Here is a 23690-nt window from a genome sequence, read left to right on the forward strand (position 1 = left end):
AAGACACAGTGGAGACCACATCTCGCCCAAAGAGACGGGGGGATATTTAAGTGGAAAAATACGTCACATGGTCTTTCCAACCATGTGGAGAGTCTTCAAGGTAGATCCTGCCCAATGGGGGAGGAGTTACTACAAACATGGAGACTGGGGCAGAGGGGCTCTGCCCAAGGAAGATGCAGTTTGCCAACACGGAAACGAATTATTGGAAGATATATAATCGCATGGGGTTAGCCTTACAGGGAACCGCCACATGCAGAGCACCTACCCCAGAACAGGGCTCTTAGATAGCGCGTGTACTGAGCCAGCAGCGAATCTCTCAGAAAACTCGACTGCCACAGGGCTCGGAGGAAGTCAACCAGGGAACAAATTGTGAACACTACTGGGAATTAATGGCGCACGTCTTCAGCTCAAAAGGAGGTGGAAGGCGCCATGTGCAAGCGATACACCCGGCCGGATATCCCGGGCTTATCCGCTTGTGTTGCGTGCCACTACCTGGGATGAAACCGGTTCCACCCGGAGGTTGTAGAACCTTGCACAGGTGTTGGGTGTTGCCCAGCCCGCTGCTCTGCAAATGTCTGTTAGAGAGGCATCCCTGGCCAGGGCCCAGGGAGCAGCTACACCCCTGGTAGAATGGGCTTGTAGCCGGGGGCGGCATGTCCTGGGCGACATATGCCATAGTTATGGCTTCAATGAGCCAGTGGGCGATCCTCTGCCTGGAGACAGCGCTTCCTTTCCGCTGTGCACCAAAGCAGACAAAGAGCCGCTCAGAGATTCTAAAGCTCTGCGTGCGATCCAAATAGATGCGTAAAGCATGCACCAGACACAGCGACGACAGGGCTGGGTCTGCCTCCTCCTGGGGCAGCGCTTGCTGGTTCACCACCTTGTCCCTAAAGGGGCAGTGGGAACCTTGGGCACATAGCCCGGTTGGGGTCTCAGGATCACATGAGAGTAACCCGGACCGAACTCCAGGCACGTTTCGCTGACAGAGAACGCTTGCAGGTCACCTACCCTCTTTATGGAAGTGAGCGCAGTTAGGAGGGCAGTCTTCAAGAAGAGTGCCTTAAGCTCGGCTGACTACAAAGGCTCAAAGGAGGCTCTCTGTAGACACTGAAGAACTACAGAGAGGTCCGATGAGGGAACGTGGCATGGCTGGACCACCTGAGGGTGGAGTCTCCACTCTTCCCTGAGGGTAACCTGTCGTGACAGCGCGTCCACTGTAGTGTTGAGGTTGACCGGGATGTGAGTGGCTTGCAGCGACTTGAAGTGCTGCTGACTCCAGAGGAGGAGACGGCGGGTGAGTTGTGACATACAACGAGAGCGTATACCGCATTGGCGGTTAACATATGCTACCATTGTCATGTTGTCTGTCTGAACTAACACGTGCTTGCCCTGGATCAATGGCCGAAACCTCCACAGGGTGAGCAGAATTGCCAACAACTCGAGGCAGTTGATGTGCCAATGCAGTCACGGACCCATCCAGAGGCCGGCGGCTGCGTGCCCACTGCAAACAGCGCCCCAGCCCATTTTGGAGGCATCTGTCGTGACCATGACGCACCTAGAGACCAGTTCTAGAGGAACGCCTGCCCGTAGAAATGAGAGCTCGGTCCAAGGGCTGAAAAGACAGTGACAGACCGGCGTGATGACCACGCAATGTGTCCCCTAGCGCCATGCCCATCTCGGGACTCGAGTCTGGAGCCGGTGCTGAAGCGGCCTCATATGCATCAACCCGAGCAGGGTGGCCACTGCCGAGGATGCCATATGCCCCAGGAGCCTCTGAAAAAGTTTCAGTGGAACCGCTGTTTTCTGTTTGAACGCCTTCCAACAGGCCAGCACCGACTGGGCTCGCTCGTTCGTAAGGCGCCAAGGTGACTGAGTCCAACTCCAAACCGAGAAAAGAGATGCTCTGAACCGGGAGGAGCTTGCTCTTTTCCCAGTTGACCCAAAGCCCTAGTTGGCTGAGGTGTGAGAGCACCAGGTCCCTGTGTACACACAACATGTCTCAAGAATAAGCTAGGATTAGCCAGTCGTCGAGATAGTTGAGATAGAATGCGAATGCCCACCTCCCTTAATGGGGCAAGGGCAGCCTCTGCGACCTTCGTAAAGATGCGAAGAGACAGGGACAGGTCGAAAGGGAGGACTTTGTACTGATACACCTGACTCTCGGACGCAAACCACAGGAAGAGTCTGTGTTGAGTAAGGATCAAGACGTGGAAGTACGCAAAAGCTGAAAAGATCGGGACCGGGCAGTAAAAAGTGCCTCCCACATCCTTGTCAGCTCTTCATGCACTTCCGGGAAGAAAGGAACGGGGGCGGGGTGTGGCTTTGAGTGGCGCCGAGAGCCCAGGAACCAATCATCGAGCCTTCTCTGCATTGCACCAGTGCAGAGGGGAGAGAAGCTGCTGAAATGCGCCGTCAGATCCAGCAGAGGTGAATGAACAGTCGTGGGAATTCAGCTCAGTGAGCGTGACCATTCGGCTCCGAAGATAAATCTGAATGAGTGGTTGCATACCAGCTCCTTTTATACCCGTATGTCTGGGGGAGTGGCATGCAAATACCACTCGCCAATTTTCATTGGCCTTTTATCAAAGACCAGAGGTGTCTCGGGCTCCCAAGAGTGACCCCTAGTGTCACTACATTGACACAACGTCGAGTGAGTGACAGATAGGGAACACTGGTTGCAGTGGATCTACAGTCAGGGGTTAAATTGGGCAGGTATGGTCCGGAACGACGTTCCGGCACTTTTGATTCTAAAAAGAAATGATTGTTTGTCAATCCATTCCATTTTTTGTATTCTCCTTTTTTGATTGATCCATTTGACACATTCCATCTCTTTTTAGCAAGTGTACTTATTCAAAAATATTTCAAGTTCATTACGTTTCGCTCTAGTCATTTTCAGACGCCTGTAGAGGCAGCATACTCAAGAGCGGCACAAGACTGCATGCTCCCGCATCCAGATGCGCATTTCGCTTCTGTATCACGCCGTGGTCCAATCACTGTTTCACAGAAATCATGTAGTATGAAATCAATGCTTATCCTTTTCTTAGATCCACTGATATGCAGTTGCGATTTTGCTTAGTTTTGTTAAAAAGCTGTATACACAAAAGGGGTTTTGAAACCAGAATCACCTGCATCCAAAGCGACATCAACATAGATCAATATATCGCCAAGGACCCCTCTGTCAAGCTCCTGAAGTTTGCAGACGACACCACTGTCATCGGCCTCATCCGAGATGACGATGAGTCTGCATACAGAAGGGAGGTTGAACAGCTGGCTGTCTGGTGCAGTCAAAACAACCTTGAGCTGAACACACTCAAAACGGTGGAGATCATTGTGGACTTTAGGAGAAACACACCAACACTGACCCCCCTCACCATTCTAAACAGCACTGTGGTAGCAGTGGAGTCATTCAGGTTCCTGGGCACTACCATCTCACAGGACCTGAAGTGGGAGACCCACATTGACTCCATTGTGAAAAGGCCCAGCAGAGGTTGTACTTCCTTCACCAGCTGAGGAAATTCAACCTGCCACAGGTGCTGCTGATACAGTTTTACTCAGCAGTCATTGAGTCTGTCCTCTGCACTTCAGTAACTGTCTGGTTTAGTTCAGCTGCGAAATCAGACATCAGAAGACTACAAAGGACAGTTCGGACTGCTGAGAGGATTATTGGTTGCCCCCTGCCCCCCATTCATGAACTATACACTTCTAGAGTGAAGAAAAAGGCTGGAAAAATCACTCTGGACCCCACTCAAAAAAAAAAAAAAAAAACATTTGCACCGTACATAACAGATTTGTATATTGCACTGTACATAACAGATTGTATTAGATTTGCACTACCCACGTGTATGTGTGTATGTATGTATGTGTGTGTCTGTACGTATGTGTATAATTAGTTTTATTTTTTATTATCTATGTCTTGCTGCTGTTTTTGTATTGTTTTTTTATTGTTGTACACTGGAAGCTCCTGTCACCAAGACAAATTCCTTGGACCAACTCACTGTAAAAGGATTCACTGTTATTTGTATATGTATGTCTGTACTCCAGTTTTGTTTATTCAACATTTATTTTTAGGCTATTTTGTTTTCTTTTGAAAAAAAAAAAAATAATAATAATAAAAAAAAACATTCTAGCAAATATACAGTGAGATTCACCAGTGAAAATGCTTCTTCACACCACAGTGAATCATTTTAAACTCTTATAACTGAATGTAAATTTTTTCATTACAAATTATATTATCAGAATAACAATTTAAGGTAGTTGTGTTGAAGGTGTCTGTTTCCCCCGTTAAGAACAATGTGCATTTACTTTTAAACTGTAACATAATTAGATTTAAGTTTAGCATGTTCTATAAGATGATCACCAACCTCTAAGGCAGGGGTGGCAACCTATGGCATGCATGCCAGCATTGGCACGCGGAGGGGTAATCACTGGCACACCAGCAATGGTAAGAGAGGAGTAGACTATTTTATTCATATGAAATTCCGCACCTGCATTATAATCTACATCTTGATGTAATCCTTCGTCATGCTGAATGGGAGGCTAAATAAAAAGTTAAAATGTGACGAGACTGCAGTATACCCAACAGACTCGTGCAGCGCGTGTAAGCCATTCGCGAATCACGAGCCGGCAGCGCTTCACATTCGGGTAAACGCACCCACTTTGCTTTGGTCAGGCTGCGCAGATGACATTCCGTGTTTCATTTGTTTCTTTTTGCTTTCAGAACAACACGTAATGTAATAAGGAAAACACCATTATTAATCTTTGAGATTTCCAACCCAGCATACAAGTACACCCTCCATAAAACATAGTCACACTCAAAATTACATTAAAAGATTAAAAGAGAAAACATAAACCCACATCATGGGATTCAAAAATCTATGCAGAGTCTATTCAAAATATAAATTAAATCGGCAAATAAAGTTTTAGGATTTTGCAAGTGCGATTCACCAAAAAGGGCTAAATAGTTGATCTGCTTGTGATGCACGAATGGCTTGTAGGCGCAGCGCAAGCCTCATCACATTTTAATAGCATTTAGCCTCCCATTCAGCTCATGAAAACATGCTGCGTGATCATGAGGAGGGATTACACCAAAATGTAGATTGGAATGCAGGTCAGGTGTGAAAAACTTATATAAATAAAATAGCCTGCTCCTCTCTTGCTGTTGCGTGCTAGTGATTACATGATTACAATGACATAATATAACAAATATTTAAGATTCCACATGATTTCGTGATCAGTAATCAAATAAGCAAATTTGTGACATTAACTGTGTTAACTCATTTTGTACAAAAGGACATGCTTTCTTTCATTAAAGGTGTCATGCATTGCATTTTTATTTTATCGTATAATGTTCACTGAGGTTCACTTATAGTGTTAGTAAGATTTTTTAATCAAAAATAGTTATAATTTAGAAATAACTGTCCATTTTCTATCCTGTTTTTGGCCCTCTGATTAAAAAGCTCAATTTTAGGATTGTGTCTCCTTTAATACCCACTGCTATGATTGGGTAACATCTTTGCATATGAAATAAGTGTCAACGCCCCCACCTGTATGCGTGTGGAATTGTTTTGAAAAGTTTGGATGGTTAAAAATGGCAACCGGAGGAATTCAGCCATACATGTCTGATCCGTAAATATGGAGACAATTGGAAAAGGATGGATGAGATTGACCTGCGTGCCTACATGTGCCTAATCTTAGCGAGTGTGTATAGGTCCCGAGGCGAGGCTACATGTAGTCTCTGGGATGCAGAGAGTGGAAGGGCGATTTTCCGTGCCACGATGCCACTGAAAGTCTTTCACACTTTCTCAAGAATGCTACGACTTGATAACCGTGAATCAAGACCTGCAAGACGTGTGAGAGACAAACTGGCGGCCATAAGAGAGGTCTGGGAGAAGTGGGTGGAGCGTCTGCCATACCTCTACAACCCTGAGCCTGAAATAACAGTGGATGAGCAACTGGTTCCATTCAGAGGTACATTTTTATTTTCATATCTGTAATGTAAGTGATTTTCACTGTTAATTTTATTATGTATTGCTGTAATATCATTGATTTATGTGATTGTTTTCTGTGACACTGATACTAATTACTGATAGTAATTTATTTTGTCAAAAGGTCGCTGTCCTTTCTGGCAGTATATGCCCAGCAAGCCAGCAAAGTATGGCATCAAGATATGGGTGGCCTGTGATGCACAATCCAGCTACGCTTGGAAGATGCAAGTCTACACAGGGAAGCCGACCAGTGGAGGCCTGGAGAAGAACCAGGGGATGCGGGTTGTGCTTGATGTGACAGATGGACTGAGGGGGCACAATGTCACGTGTGACAATTTCTTCACCTCTTATGAACTCAGCCAGCAGCTCCTGAAGAGGAAGATCACCATGGTTGGCACAGTTAGAAAGAACAAGCCTGAGCTCCCCCCTGCACTCCTCGCAACAAGGGGGAGAGAGGCCTTCTCATCAAAATTTGCCTTCACCCCCACCACCACTCTAGTTTCTTACCTTCCAAAGAGGAACAAGAATGTGGTCCTCCTGAGCACACTGCACAAAACGGCTGAGATCAGTGATCGTGAGGACAGGAAGCCAGCCATCATCCTGGACTACAACCACAACAAAGGAGGCGTGGACAACCTGGACAAGGTGATTGGAAATTACAGCTGCAGGAGGATGACTGCCCGCTGGCCCCTGGTCATCTTCCATAACATCACTGATATGTCCTCATACAATGCCTTCGTGATATGGAACAAGATCAACCCTACCTGGATGCCTGATAAGCGGAACAAGAGGAGTGTGTTCCTGGAGCAGCTGGGAAAGGCACTTGTAACCCCACACATTCAAAGAAGGGAGCGCCTCCCCCGCACAGCAGCCTCTGCAGCGCTTGTGAAAGCTGTTCAGGGGGCTGAATCTTGTCCTGATCCACCTGAGGCTGCAGCTGGGGCAGGCAAGAGGAGGAGATGCCAATTCTGCCCCTCAAAGAAAAACTGTAAAACAAATACTATGTGCTGCACATGTGAGAAATACATCTGCAAAGTCCATGCGCACACACTTGCATACTGTCCTACATGTGCTAATTAGAGTTGATTGATTTATGTTCTTCATGTTTTTGTTTTGTATCTATTATCTTATTTCATTCTTATTTATTGTTGTTGTTTATACACGTTGTGGGTGGGGAAATGGTTCAAAAAATGGGAGAAGACTAGTATTTTGTAGTTGAATTCCTCATTGTACACTATATAAGAATATATCACTATATTGCCAAAAAAGTTCAAGACTGTTATTGTTTCCCTTCAATAAAATGCATTCAAAACTACTTTCTGCACATTTCTGCTACATTCTTAAGCTATACAAGTGCTATCTCTTGCTAAACAATTAATGTTTACACCTATGCATTACCTTTAGCAATAATAATAATAATATTAATATTAATAATAATAATAATAATAATAATAATAATAAACCTCTTTACTTTAGTAAAGAAAACAAATACGACAGGTGTGTTGTAATAAAAACGAGTGGTGTCCACTGATTAAATGGAGTCTTTCTGCACTGTGAAGAGGTAAGACCCACATATATATATATATATGAGCTTTTAGCTTAGCTTAACAAATTTTTTTTTTTTTTTTTTTTTTTTTGTAGAGTAAAACATTAAATGTTTTGAGTAGCTTGCCCAACACTGTCTAGAACCAATCTTGTTGGTCAAAAATTCAGCTCCACTTAACTGTTCATTAAATGACAAATATCTACTTAATTAGCTGTGATAGTGTGGTGTTGTGCAGAAGTTTTGCATTCAGTGTGGACAGACAAATTGTTTGTCAGCAGAAACGTACCAAATACAGTATCATCGTCTTCAGTGGACCTTTAACGCCACTGAAAAACCAAGTCAGTAGGTGGCAGTAATGCACCATAAGCTGGATTGCCAACCGCCAATTAATGTCACAAGAAGACTAAATACTTTCTTGCCTTTGACAGCACTATGGATCATGCAAAAAACCTTTAACTAAACAGTACAGAAATAAACAGTGTTGATGTCGGGGTTGTTCCTGTTATCAGTCGATAGCTGTATTGCATTTTCAATGCTGTCTTGTTCGAAACATAATGATATCATATTAGCCATATAGCTAGATGCCTCATTGATGTTTTCCATGACAGCAGATCTATGTAGACACTAGCCAGTGAATTGTTCTTCTTGATTCAGTAAGCCAGTAGTGTATAACTTTGCAGAACTGCTTGCTTTTTTAGCGACATGTTTCTGATCCGATTGTCTTGATATAGAACATAGGCAAAATCCCACTCTCTGTTCTACCTTCTATGATCATGGATTTTAACATTTAAGTGACATTTAATTTTCAGTGACATACAATCCCACTCACACATCCACAAGCACTTTACATTTGCCATTTTCAATGGTTTGAATAGAGGGCTTTGAAAAAAGGTTAAATAAATGGCTTCATTCACACTTATTTGCGTTATTAATTAGAAATAATAAGGAGGGGTAGGCATTGGGGAAGAGAGGGAGAGAGCTAAAGTAGGAGGGGGATATGCAGCTTGGAAGAGCTCATCAAGACTGCAGCGAATGCTTTATTTATTAGTTGCGGTGTTCTAATGTGCCCTAATGACATTCATATTCATTACACCTAGCCCCAAGAGCACTTACTTTTGCACGTGTGTGTGTGTGTGTGTGTGAAAGAGAGAGGGGGGGGGCATGGGGACTCAGCTGCACATAAAACCCTGGTTCATTATTCCTCAATTAATTTAGTGGCATGTTTAAAACCTCAACGTGTGTGTACCAATGTCATTATGGTGATGTAATCCCAAGACTTGTCTTCAGTGTCCTGGTGACTGTAATTGTTGTGTTGTTCTTACTGTCTAAAGTCATGGTTTAATTAGTTGTGCTTCAGGGCAAAATTTTTACAACTGGCATCAAATGAAAACCCAATGCAGCGCCAACATTTTATTTAAATAGTTTCATGCAATATTCCATGGCTCAAGGCACAAACCATGTTTATCTGTGTTCCAGGTGAATTTGTATTTATTTATTTTTGTCCTAACAGTGCACAAATGTGTACATAGTTCCATTTTATTATTTGCATTTTGCATGTTTTTTGAAAGTTCTCCTGTGACTCTGTGATCACTACAGTACTGTGCCCATTTTTGGGTCGTGACCTACCAGTTGAGAACCACAGATCTAAAGATAGTTGTATGTTACTGATAGAGGCAGATGTTGAGCCTGCATTGAACTGCAAGTTTTAAAACTTTTTGATGCCAGGTACCCCCAAATATGATGATCCCCTATCTATTTGATAGACTGAATGGTCTTATAATCTTTAAACTTTGAACTTTTAAAACTACTACTTAAACTTGTAACTACTTCAAACTTAAAACTTTACAGCTACTTAAAACTTTTAGGCTAGGCTTTCTCAAGCTAACATCAAAGTTTGTCTTGACAAACTTTTTTATCTAGTTTACAAATAAGGTTGTCTGAGGAGTTAAAAATAAGAAATCTTCATAAAAAATATAGTTTACATTAAAACACTTGTGTTAAGTTCTTAGAAATTTAATCTTTGTGTTCAATCTGGTCTCATACATTTTTGAAAAAATTATTTACAGCATTTTCGACAAACAAATTAATAAAAATAAAATAAAAAAAATAATAATAATTTTAAAAATGTCATGTGGTTTAACCATAGAGTAAAAGGTAATGTAGTACTTTCTTTGCACCTTGAATACATGAGAGGATAAACAACTTAATCTTTCATTTAAAAAAAAGTTTTTTTTTTTTTTCTTTTTTTAAACTTCACGCTGTTTTGAGGGTCTTAAAGTGTCCACTCTCTTTTATGGATTTATGGTCAACATAAACAAAAAATACATGTTGGTTACGCCACATGACTTTGAATTTGTGGACAAAAGCATTTTTAAAAATGAATCATATTTTAAAACAATTGTTTCACTGCTTATTTATTTATTTATTTTAAATACAAAATAGTCATGCTAACATTTATTATTTCAAGAATTTCAGCTTTTAATGAGCCTTTTTTCTGTTTCTGGACACCACATAACATATTTTACTTTAAGCCCCAGAAAAAATATCAATACGACTTTTAATTTAAAAATTGAAAATATGCTCAAGAGGTGTATTCAAGTAAATGTTTAGTGTGAGTTGCATTTTTGTGTATTTTTAGTTTAATAGATCTGAAAAAAAAAAAAAAAAAAAAAAAATGAGCATCACATCATTGACCCTTAAACATGGCCATAATATACACCTGTTACCCTCTGTTATAGTATTTTATGATTAATTTTGTGAATAAAATCTTAAAATGTTATGATCATGAAAGAAACAGACACATGCATTTGTTTCTACTTAAATAATCGAACTATAAGGGAAGTTTGGGCTGTTTATATGAAGGATGCTTAAACAGTGGTGAAAAAAGTTGTTCTACACACAAAAGCGTTTTATGGGCGAAACCCTGATATTTTTTGAATTAAAAACATGTTCATGTTGTAACTGTACATTTGTCATAGCAATATCTTACCTTCTGTTCTATTGTTTTTATAGAAAGACAAAATTTTTCCTCAAACTGTTCTCATTGCCATTTCTGCAAGTCCGTGGAACTTTTGAAAACTTGCATTACCTTCAGTAGCGTAAGTTTCTTGTGTACACTGAGGACAAGTCAGCCCATCATCGCTAAACTCCGACATACCTCTTTGCTGGTATTTTCAGAAAACCGGCGTCTTTTTGTGGTGGATAGAGAGCTTGCATGCTCATGGTTGCCAGATTGCAGGACTAAAGCGTCACTCTGCAGAATATTTCCAACTGTTTAAGTGTAAAGATCTGATTGGGGGATTTCACCTCTTGAAATCTGGCAACCCCAAACATGTCGAAATCTAATTCTGACCGGCAAATCACCGTTATTTAAAGTCTGTTATTTTTCAGACGTAGAGAATTCAATATTTTACTTGCATGATTAGTTCTAAGTAATACATGAGGCAATTGATCTAAAGGGGACTGTAAGTGGGGATGGTGGTTTTACAAAGGGGATGGTATTTGGTATTTCTTGCGACAAGGGGGATGGAATCCCCTCGCATCCCCCCTCAATTCGAGCCCTGGCTGTAGGTCATATTAAACTGGATCCCATAGGGATGGAAGGTTGTTGTCATTAGCAACACATTAGTGGTGTTTTGTGGTCATAAACAGAGGGATTTGCAATAGTTTGTCTATAGTAGTAATTAAATCTAATCAGGTCAGGCCTGTTATGGAGATTCTGAAGAGACAGGTGGGTGTTGTTGCGACTGTTGACTGGCTGAAAATAAGCACTGTTTAGAGCTTATCTATTCAAGGCAGTGCAAGTGACAGAAGAAGTCTATTTGAGTGTGCATGGACCTCCTCAGGGGCATAATTAGATTTGTTTTTGTGTGCTACAGGATGAAAAGGGAGGTTAACAATCTAATCCTTGACTGTTGTTTTATATACAATATCTCTTCCGATATATAAAACATGAGCCTTTGAAGATCTGAAGACAAATTGAAATGTATTAGCAGCTCTGAAAAAGTGCAAATGAAGTCTCACAATCTATGACTAGTCGACACAGGCCCAAGAAACTGACTAGTCTCCCACTAGCATGACTAATCGGTGTAACCATACTAAATTCCAAGCAAAATCATGACCCTATTTGCTATTTGCTATTTGAACATTTACATGGGACGTTAAGGAAATATCCACCTTTATGAAAACAATCGCAGTTCGTAGACCTGTTTTTAAACATACAGTGATATGTTTGAGTCAGATATGTTTGTGTTCTCCACTTCTCTGTTTTAACGGACATCTGGTGCCACTACACCCCTCAGCCGTGCTGCCACGGTCTCATGGGCGCCTAGCCTGGCACAAAACGGGATTGTGTGGCCACTAAGGAACAGGTGGCACATCACAAGAGGATGAGAGACAACACAAGAGACAACAGCCTGTTCCCCTAATGCAGTGCCATACAATGACTGGCAGGCCCCTTGGCACTGGTCCATTCACAAACATCTGTCTGAGTGCCCGTTTAGTGTGTAAAGCATAGCAAAGATGAGGGTAGTGACATGGCAAATGGCACATGGCTATTCTGAGTATCCAAACATAAGGCAGAGTGCACGCAAAGATATACACATTAACATGTATCCTATGTCCTGCTGTAAAGACCTGTAATGAACTTGTCTATGTGCAGCAGATACATTCTTATACAAAGCGACTTAATGAGTCAGAAATGAATTAAAATCTAAACTTAAATACAGTAAGCCTGACTTCAATGCATCTTCCGGTCCATTCTGTATTTGAGGCACTGTGTTTTTTGTATATGTGGTATCTGCACAGTATGCCTGTGATGTTAAAGCTGAACCCCGAAGACTGCACAAACCCTCGGGCCTATTTTCCTAACATGAGTACATTTCGTGTGTTTTCACTTGTATCTGTATGAGGGCCTCCTACCTCTCTTCTTGGAATCCTTTCTGACGCTGGGTCTGGCAGCAGGCTGGAGCTCGGTCTCTGTTGACATATTAAATCCTTATTCCTTTACCATGCAGCTGGGTGGCTGTGACTGGCTCATCTAGAGGGGCTTTCCACTGAGTCTGGAACAGTCCACCACTGCCTCTAGCCTCGACACGGCATCTTATTCACTCCCAGTAAGGGCTGCAAGAGGGGAAGAGAAAAAAAGGTTGTTTTTTTCCCCCAAGTTTGGCATTCAGCGTACTTTTAAGCTGACCCAGATACCCACAGATCCATATTATTTGGAAGCCCAATTCATTTAAAGGGACAGTTATCTCATCATTTACTCACCCTCATGCCATCCCAGATGTGAATGACTTTCTTTCTTCTGCAGAACACAAATAAAGATTTTTAGAAGAATATCTCAGCTCTTTAGGGCCATTCAATGCAAATAAATGGTGACTAAAGCTTTGAAGCACATAAAGTATATCCATAAAAATAATCCATACGACTCCATTGGCTAAATATGTGTCTTCTGAAGCTATATGATAGATGTGGGTGTGAAACAGATCAATATTTAAGTCCTTTAAAAAAAAAAAAAAAATGTTTAAACAGCCCTCATGAGAGTTCAGGAGAGTTTTTTTTTTTTTTTTTTGCCAATTCACATTCTTCATGCATACAGCCACCTTCTAGGCTGTTGTGCAAATATGATTTATATATTCTTTTCCTTTGCTTTATCGCTCCTTTTTTTATTTCTTCTCCCTGCCCTGTAGGTGGTGAGATGCATGAAAAATACAAAAAACAGAAGAAGAACTTGGTCCTATATATGAATCCGGATAGGAGGGATGGTGAATGTGCAGATTTATAGTGTAAAAAAAAAAAAAAAAAAAAAAAAAAGACTTAAAAATTGGTCTGTTTCTCACCCACTCCACTCACACAGTATTGCTTTTAAAGACATGGATTTAAACACTAGAGTTGTATGGATTATTTGTATGCTGCTTTTATGTGCTTTTGGAGCTTCAACGTTCTGGCCACCATTCACTTGCATTGTATGGACCTACAGAGCTGAGATATTTTTCGAAAAATCTTTTTATGTGTTCTGCAGAAGAAAGAAAGTCATACACATCTGGGATTGCATGAGGGTAAGTAAATGATGAGAGAATTTTCATTTTAGGGTGAACTATCCCTTTAAGAAAATTGGTATGTTTTTGGTATGCCTTCTATTAACCTACACATATAAATAAAAATGTGTCAAAAAGGCCAAAAATAAACAATTGAATGTTGCATTATGTGGCCAACAAGTTGCTCACAGCACAGTTTTTCTCACAAAGTCATTCTTTGTCTTTGAACGATTTACAAACACTTGGCAAATCGGTTCTACCAAACCATTAAAAAACATTAGGAAAACATACATATCTCTCACAGAACTATACTAAAAATGAAACAAAAGTAGTTCTGGTCCTCTAATCTGATTAGACAAGCCACCTTCTAAGATTGCCCATGTTTGTTTTAATTTAAACCATTAGTTTCTGTTTTTTTTTTTTTTTTTTTGTTGTTTTTTTCACAACCTCCACCACACACCAGAACCTGCCATTCAGTGGCTTACCTTAAGTGTCATTTGGAATACAAATCTTCTAAAAGCTCAGCAGAACATCACTTACAAAATTTAAATGTTGTTGATGTTAATGTTGAGTTGGTCCTTTTAGAAACCAATGTTTCCTCGACTCGCAGTAAGAAAGATGCAGGAGGCAGCACTAAATTGCCTCATCAGCTCTCTTTTCAGTCTCTCTCTCTCTATTTCTCTCTCTTTCGACTCACCTTGTCATTTCATGAGCAAACCGTGCCAGCTATTCCTTTTTTCCTGTGCACATCCACTCTCCCTCCTTTGTCTTCTATTGCCTTCTTAAAAAGTGCTTTACTCTCTTGGTGCCAGTCAAATGGTATGATGCACCTTTCATGAGTTAATTGGCCTCATTGGCACTGTAGCATCACTGCAGGTGCCAGAACCATCAGCAGATCAAACCCGCTCCACCTCATCGCACTCAACCCCACAGCAGCAATCAGACAGAGAGGAGACCGTAGGGACTGATGATAACCACTCAGGCAGGCCGACCGAACAACATGGCATCACTTAAAAATCGATACACCTCGAGATGTATCGACTGAGATGAGTCGATGCTTCTAAGATATAACATAGCAGAACAACCAGCTTGTCCTTGAGTTTGGGACATTCAATATAAGGCCTTTCACAAGTTATTATCCACAACAGTGCCTCTTAACTGGTGGGTCACGACCCATAACTTAGTCATCAGTCTGTTCTGATAGGGCTTATTTCCCTGACAGCAGGAAAATAACAATGCTAAATGCAAATAGTAAAATGCAACTAACCATATAATTATACATATTTAGGATAGCAAAATAAATTGGTGTATCAAAAGGGAGACGAAAATGCTTCACATGTCTTTTGTTGCCAAAGGTAAAGGAATAATTCACCCAAAAATGAAAATGCTCTCATCATTTACTCAACCTCATGCCATCCCAGATGTGTATGACTTTTGTTACATTTTTTGTCTGTTCTCACACAAAACTGATTGGATCGCTTCAAAAGACATTGATTCAACCACTGGAGACTTATGGATTACTTTTATGATGACTTTGTGCTTTTTGGAGCTTCAAAGTTTTATTCATCATTCACTTGCATTGTATGGACCTACAGAGTTGAAATATTTATTCTAAAAATCTTTGTTTGTGTTCTGCAGAAGAAAGAAAGTCATATACATCTGGGATGGTATGAGGGTGAGTAAATAATGAGAAATTTCATTTTTGGGTGAACTATTCCTTAAAAGGCCTTATGTCCACTCAAACTATTATAAAATTATATGATATATATATACAGGTGCATCTCAATAAATTAGAATGTCGTGGAAAAGTTCATTTATTTCAATAATTCAACTCAAATTGTGAAACTCGTGTATTAAATAAATTCAGTGCACACAGACTGAAGTAGTTTAAGTCTTTGGTTCTTTTAATTGTGATGATTTTGGCTCACATTTAACAAAAACCCACCAATTCATTATCTCAAAAAATTAAAATACATCATAAGACCAATAAAAAAAAACATTGTTAGTGAATTGTTGGCCTTCTGGAAAGTATGTTCATTTACTGTATATGTACTCAATACTTGGTAGGGGCTCCTTTTGCTTTAATTACTGCCTCAATTCAGCGTGGCATGGAGGTGATCAGTTTGTGGCACTGCTGAGGTGGTATGGAAGCCCAGGTTTCTTTGACAGTGGCCTTCTGCTCATCTGCATTTTTTGGTCTCTTGTTTCTCATTTTCCTCTTGACAATACCCCATAGATTCTCTATGGGGTTCAGGTCTGGTGAGTTTGCTGGCCAGTCAAGCACACCAACACAATGGTCATTTAACCAACTTTTGGTGCTTTTGGCAGTGTGGGCAAGTGCCAAATCCTGCTGGAAAATGAAATCAGCATCTTTAAAAAGCTGGTCAGCAGAAGGAAGCATGAAGTGCTCCAAACTTTCTTGGTAAACGGGTGCAGTGACTTTGGTTTTCAAAAAACACAATAGACCAACACCAGCAGATGACATTGCACCCCAAATCATCACAGACTGTGGAAACTTAACACTGGACTTCAAGCAACTTGGGCTATGAGCTTCTCCACCCTTCCTCCAGACTCTAGGACCTTGGTTTCCAAATGAAATACAAAACTTGCTCTCATCTGAAAAGAGGACTTTGGACCACTGGGCAACAGTCCAGTTCTTCTTCTCCTTAGCCCAGGTAAGACGCCTCTGACGTTGTCTGTGGTTCAGGAGTGGCTTAACAAGAGGAATACAACAACTGTAGCCAAATTCCTTGACATGTCTGTGTGTGGTGGCTCTTGATGCCTTGACCCCAGCCTCAGTCCATTCCTTGTGAAGTTCACCCAAATTCTTGAATAGATTTTGCTTGGCAATCCTCATAAGGCTGCGGTTCTCTCGGTTGGTTGTGCATCTTTTTCTTCCACACTTTTTCCTTCCACTCAACTTTCTGTTAACATGCTTGGATACAGCACTCTGCGAACAGCCAGCTTCTTTGGCAATGAATGTTTGTGGTTTACCCTCCTTGTGAAGGGTGTCAATGATTATCTTCTGGACAACTGTCAGATCAGCAGTCTTCCTCATGATTGTGTAGCCTAGTGAACCAAACTGAGAGACCATTTTGAAGGCTCAGGAAACCTTTGCAGGTGTTTTGAGTTGATTAGCTGATTGGCATGTCACCATATTCTAATTTTTTGAGATAGTGAATTGGTGGGTTTTTGTTAAATGTGAGCCAAAATCATCACAATTAAAAGAACCAAAGACTTAAACTACTTCAGTCTGTGTGCATTGAATTTATTTAATACACGAGTTTCACAATTTGAGTTGAATTACTGAAATAAATGAACTTTTCCATGACATTCTAATTTATTGAGATGCACCTGTATATATATACACACACACATACACTGGCAGCCAAAAGTTTGGAATAATGTACAGATTTTGCTGTTTCGGAAGGAAATTGGTACTTTAATTCACCAAAGTGGCATTCAACTGTAGAGATGGGAAGCTCGATTCTTTTCCGCAAACTGGTTCTTTCAGACAGTTTGTTTCAGTGAACCGGTTAAAAAAAAACGATTTACCAGTTCATTTACATCATCACGCAATGACGTCACTAATACGTAATGCCCGGCTGAATTACATTTTATTCCATTAAATAATAATAATAATAATAATAATAATAATCTTGGATACGATCCTACATTAAAGTTTTTCAACTAAAGCACCCAAAAAGGGCAATGATGTGCAAATGTGGATGTTTTAGCTACATGACTAAAGTATATAAAGTAGCAAAAAAAGCCTTCTTAATCAACTAAATTTTTCACAGAAACCATGAGAAACCATAAAGAAACTTACATTTCACCCCCTCATTCAAGTCATCGGTTCAGGCATGCTGGTTATCAGCAGCTCATCGGTTCTCAGCGGACATGTCCGAGACTCCGAGTCCGAACTGTTTTCTCAGTTCATCGTACTGGTGACTCGAGAACTGTTGTACTCTGAATCAACAGCTCATCGTTCTCAATGGACATGTCCGAAAGAGACAGTTCTCAGTTCAGTGTGTACTGTGTACTGGCTCATGAGCTGTCAGAGACTCGCGACTGTCAACATAATGTTGATGTGAATTTTTGCGACCAGATAATCGTCAATAAAACTATGACACAACATATTTCCAGAATGTTTTATGTGTTATTATCCTTATATGCTGCTCTAAACATAAGAAGCATTAATTTCGACCCCACACACTCCAACCCTCGGTACACGCATGCTCAGTTGCAGGCAGCAGTTCGAGATAGCCTACTGTTCAGTTCAGTGTACTGTTGGAATAACTGGAGCGCTGATAATAAGAAGAGTTGGCAAAAACCGGCATCATAGGATTATATACTCCGGGATATTGGCTCATTTTGACTGTCAGGAACATCCAAAAGTGAGTTTTGATTGAGTAACTTGTGGATCAGTGTTGACTCAAGCCGCAAACTGTTTCAGATGATTCAGTCCGATTTGGTGAACTGGTTCATCCAATTCACTGAAAAGAACCGGTTCAAAAGAATGATTCGTTCACGAACCGGACATCACTATTCAACAGATCACAAAGCATAGTCAGGACATTACTGATGACAAAACAGCACCATCACTATTTGAAAAAAATCATTTTTGATCAAATCTAGACAGGCCCCATTTCCAGCAGCCAACACCTTATCCTTAAGTAATCATGCTAAATTGCTAATTTGGTACTAGAAAATCATTTGCCATTATATCAAACATATCTGAAAGCTATTTGGTTCCTTAAATGAAGCTTAACATTGTCTTTGTGTTTGTTTTTGAGTTGTCACAGTGTGCAATAGACTTAAAGTCAACATTAGGTCAAAAATGGCAAAAAAATAAAAATAAATAATTCATACAGATTTCATACAAAGGTGTACACTACAGTCTTCAAAGACAAAGGACAACTGGCTCTAACAAGGACAGAAAGAGATGTGGAAGGCCAGATGTACAACTAAACAAGAGGATAAGTACATCAGTGTCTCTAGTTTGAGAAATAGATGCCTCACATGTCCTCAGCTGGATTTCATGAATTCAACCCACTCAACACCAGTTTTATGTACAACAGTAAGAGAAGACTTAGGGGTGCAGGCCTTATGGGAAGAATTGCAAAGAAAAAGCCACTTTGAAACTGAAAAACAAAAAGAAAAGATTAGAGTGGGCAAAGAAACACAGACATTGGACAACAGATAATTGGAAAAGAGTGGTATGGATCTTAACCCCATTGAGGCTTTGTGGGATCAGCTAAAGGGGAGGAGATGGTGGCAAATGGGAGAGAGAGCCGAGCTTCAGAGCTGTGTGTGTGAGTTTAAAGTGGTGTTCTGCCAAAAAGCAAGAAAAAGGAACAATAAAGAAATATTATTTGAACAAAGTATGCTGTCTCCCACTTCCTCATTCCCTGGAACCAAGGGATTTGATACAGTGGTGCCGAAACCCAGGAAGGAGGAATATCACCATCATGGAATCCTCGCCACTGGCCGAGATTGTCAGAACCCTCACCGGCATCCACCAGATGCAACATCAGGCCCTCCTGGAGCTGCAGTCAAAGCAGGAACAACAGTTCCAGGCCATGATGCAAGCCCAGGTGGAGGACCGACAGGTGATCCAGAGCTTGCTGCCATAGGGGAGTACTGCCTCAGATCACGCTGGTGAAGATGGGACCACAAGGCGACCCAGAAGCCTTCATAGAGCTTTTTGAGCATGCCGCGGAGGGGTCGGGGTGGTCCCGAGTGCATTGGGCTGTTCATCTGTTGCCATTGTTGTCAGGGGAGGCTCAGCTTGCGGCACAACAGCTACCTGTCGAGAGTCTGCTGGAGTACTCGGACCTAAAAAGAGCCATCCTGCAATGGGTCAGCCATAACCCTGAACAGTACTGTCAGTGCTTTCGGGCACTTACATTTGATGAGTTCGGCCACCCATTTTCCTTCGCCCAACAGCTCCGTGATGCCTGTCAGGGGTGGTTGCTGGCTGAGGACTGCGGCGCCAGTGAAATTGTCGACCTGGTGGTGCTGGAGCAGTTCGTCAACCGTCTGCTGAAGGGAATGGCGGAGTGGGTCCAGTGCCACCGTCCGGTGTCGCTGGAAGAGGCCGTCCAGCTGGCAGAGGACCACTTGGCAGCATATCCGGGAGACGGCAAATATTTTTCTCTCTCTCTTCCCCTTCCCCATCCCATACTGTTCCTATCCCTACCCCCCGGTGATGGGGGGGTCCTTTTCCCGAAACTGGGGGGTTTCTATTGCTCCGAACCCCTCTATTTCTGTTCCCTGGCCAGGTTGGTAGACCGCAGGTGTGGAGGTAAGGTCTGGGCTGGTGTGCTGGCGCTGCGGGAAACTGAGACACATCCAGGATCAATGCCCAGCAATGGATGTGGGGCCGTGGGTCCGGGTTCCCGATGTGTCCTCAGCTACCCCTAATTGAGCAGGGATGTAACATATACCAATAAGTATTCAAGGGGGTACATACCAAGCCTTGGTGGATTTGGGTTTCAATCAGACTTCAATTCAACAAAGCTTGGTTCAAGGTGAGGCTTTGGCTATAGCATGCCGGGTGAAGGTGAGGTGTGTGCATGGGGATATACATGAATACCCTTTAGTGCCTGTTATTGTTCAATTCCAGGGACAAAAACATAGTATAGAGGGGGCGGTTAGTCCCCGCCTCACCCATCTGCTGATTTTGGGTATGAATTGGCCAGCATTTCAGACATTATTAAGGGGAATGTGTGCGGATGAGTCCTGTAATAGGGTAGTCCAGTGTGGGATTTGTGCAGTTGACGTCAGCTCCACATCAGTAAAACCCGGAGGGAAGTGAGGGCTCTGCCCCTCCTGCCCTCCAGGAAATTCCCATGGGGGATTTCCCGCTGGAGCAGACAAGAGACGAGTCTCTTAGGCACACATTAGACCAAGTGAGAGTAATTGATGGTCAAAAGATTCAGCTCGGTGTTGTGCTCTCTTATCCCTACTTTTCAGTTATTAAAGATAGGTTGTATTGGGTGACACAGGATGCTCAATCAAAAACAGATACAACCCAGTTGTTAATCCTGGGTTTCGGCACCACTGTAACAAATCCCTTGGTTCCAGGGAATGAGGAAGCGGGAGATGGCGTTCTTCGTTCAAATAATATTTCTTTATTGTTCCTTTTACTCACTTTTCAGCTGAACACGTCTTTAAACGCACACACACACACACACACACACACACACACACACAGCTCTGAAGCTTGGCTCTCTCCCGTCTGCAGCCATCTCATCCCCTTTTATATCCAACTCACAGCTCACTGGGAATACAAAACAGTGTTAGCACAGGTTTTATTAATTTATTTATTTATTCTCAGTGTTAGGTTATAGATACATTATTGTGAGGTAAAATGCATTATGGTGCAAATTCCTCCACTTGGTAGAAGCTAGAGAAATTAGGCTGCTGACAACACGTAGAGCTAATGTAGCATGCCTTCTTCTGTGAAAATTATGCAAGATCTAAGAAAACATGACCCAAACTACATTAAATACTGTATACTACATTTGCATTTTGCTATTAATGATATTTGGTGAAATCAGATTTACTTGCAACGTGGATTTGCAGAATTTTAGATGTGATTTAGACTCTCAATACCAAGCTCACATTTGAGATCTAAACCTTTAATACTAGTAAATCACTTGAATTAGTCTCCCCCACAAAAACAAAATGAATTGCAAAGCTAAACCCCAAACACATCAGTTCTGATAGCAGTAGCATTTGAGAGACTCGCCTGCAGAAAGCCTCTAATGTCCTGGGTTCCACTCAGCAGGCCGGGGTAGCGGCCACTGTAAGCTGCCACCAAGGGGATTTAAACAGCCATTTCATTTTGAGCTGCAGCCCTGAGTTGGCCACGCGCCGCACATTGTGTTCTGAACATTACATTCCAAATGGAGAGAGCATGTCGCAGAGCAGCGGTGAACCACAAGCCGCTCTTTATCAGAGAGAAACACACAGAGAGGCACTGTGAGTCATTCCAATTACTGCCATTATCTCTCAGACAGAGCGAGTTCTCTACTAAGGATTTTCCCAATTCTAGCCCTTTTTCTTTCCATTTTGATTAGCCACTCTCTTCACCTTCACTGTACATCTGGAATCACATAATTCTTGATACCATTCAGCACAGCTGGCTCAGTGTCCTCAACTGAAATCTGTGAATATCATACTGTCACTTTCAGGAGAAAATGATAATGTTTGCTTCACCTTTTGTGTATCGAACAAGTAAAAAAAGAAAAGTAAAAAAAAAAAAAAAAAACAGAATGAAAATATCTTAAATAATATGGCTTGTCAGAGCAATGGTGCACTGGTTAACAGTTACATTTTATCATAATTTATTCAGAAGCTCCAAACCCATATGAATTTCGTTTTTCCATGAAACACAAAAGACAATTTTTGCAAAAAGCAGTCTATATGTGAAAAAGTAGCTTGTTCCTCACACAAAGCTATGGAATGGCTTCAGAATACATGGAATACATTGCACGAGTCACGTGGACTACTTTAATGGTGTTTTTTGTAGTTTTTTGTTGTTGTCCTTTTTGGAGTTGAAAATGAACTTTTATCTTCAATGAAAAAAAAAATGACAACAAACAGGTTTGGAACAACATTAAGATGAGTTAATAATGGCAAAACTTTCATTTTTTGGTAAACTATTCCTTGTGCCCATGTGGGTGATGCAGGTTTGAGTCCAGCCTGCGACGTGCCCCAATCCTATTTCCCCCTCCTCTACCCCAATATTTTCCTGCCATTCTCCAATGTCTGTCTAATGATTTGTTCAACAATAATCACCTCATTCCAGCAATCCGCTACACTGTTTCCTGTCAGAAACATATATTATCTTGGAGCACCTCACAGTATTGGTTTTAGATGACAATTTCACCAAGAAGATTGAGCTTTAAAATATTTCTCTATATTCTTCTCCCTCCAGCCTACCTCCACCAGACAGGCAGCCATAAGGCAGTGGTTAGTGCACTGCTCTCCTGAGGGTACTGGAGATATTTCTAATATCTAGGCTAAGGCTTCCTCTGAGACATGCCACACATTCAGAGCTTGCAAGGAAAGTGGGTGAGCTAGAGAAGTTTATGGACCTGAAAATGTGGTGACTAAGCCACCAGACACAGACATAAATCTTTTGTTGTTATCTGTTGCAACAAATCTTTCACTTTTATGTTGTTTCTTGTCCATTTGATTTCAGAACTGACAGTAAATATATACTAAATGTTTGGTGACATAAAACAGAATTCAAGAACTCATTAAATATGTGCTTACAAAACCTCACTATTCTGTAGGGCTGGGACGCGATTCCAAAAATAATCACTTCCTCGATTCCGAGGCGTTGGGGACTGAGAGTCGGCTCTGCTCAGAGGCATGACCAATGTTCCCCCTAACTTTTGTTGTTGCTGAGCATATTCCATTTCTGTGGGGCATAACCTTCGGCCACCTGAGCACAATATACTGTATATTTATATTGGACCAATATTGTTGTTTAAATAAAATTAACAGCATAATAGACAGCAGCAGATCTATGAGGCTGCGTTCATGCTGCAAAGTATTATGCACAGATCCGATATTTTGACACATACCTGATTTGTTGCACCTGTTTGCATTCACGTAAGACATAAGCAACTGTTTATGTTAATCACTTGCAGAATGGACACCATGAAGCACATTCGGATGTGCAGCCGCATTTATGCATTCATCAATAGCTTTTGCACCTTATGGTAAATGTGGTATGTACAGTTTGTGTTGTTTCACGACTCAATAGTGCAAATTTTTACCTTGTTTACACACAAGATTTCACTCAAAGCTTCAACTCTATACTGAAAAAAAATGAACATTCATTCTAGGATACTCTTCAAGTCCATTTGATGTTAGAGTTTGGTTTGTTTGGTTGGTGTGAAAGCTGTTTTCTGAACATGTGTGCATACCAATAAATGGTTTGAAAATGGTGGTTTGGGGTGCAGTATGTATGGATTCCATTATGGTTTGCAATTACCATGAATCCGGGGCGAAGAGGGTGGAAGCGAGCTTGGGTTTGATCTAAGCAATCAAACCAAGTGTGAAAACAGCCTAAAATCACAGTGAAGCTCTAGGGGGTGGATG

The 23690-nt window shown here is 41.4% G+C and overlaps 1 protein-coding gene across 3 annotated transcripts in view; it reads right to left on the reverse strand.

The window, feature by feature from the left end:
* LOC127415930 (disabled homolog 1-like) overlaps window positions 1-23690 on the reverse strand; it is a 296379-nt gene that overhangs the window by 166088 nt on the left and 106601 nt on the right. For all 3 annotated transcript variants that reach the window (XM_051654946.1, XM_051654944.1, XM_051654945.1), the window contains exon 2: window positions 12451-12651. In XM_051654946.1, the coding sequence (XP_051510906.1) occupies window positions 12451-12517 (67 nt within the window). In that variant the 5' untranslated portion in view covers window positions 12518-12651. The remainder of the gene's footprint in view (window positions 1-12450; window positions 12652-23690) is intronic.

The sequence above is a fragment of the Myxocyprinus asiaticus genome, chromosome 25, assembly GCF_019703515.2.
Source record: "Myxocyprinus asiaticus isolate MX2 ecotype Aquarium Trade chromosome 25, UBuf_Myxa_2, whole genome shotgun sequence".
Taxonomy (NCBI): Eukaryota; Metazoa; Chordata; class Actinopteri; order Cypriniformes; family Catostomidae; genus Myxocyprinus; species Myxocyprinus asiaticus.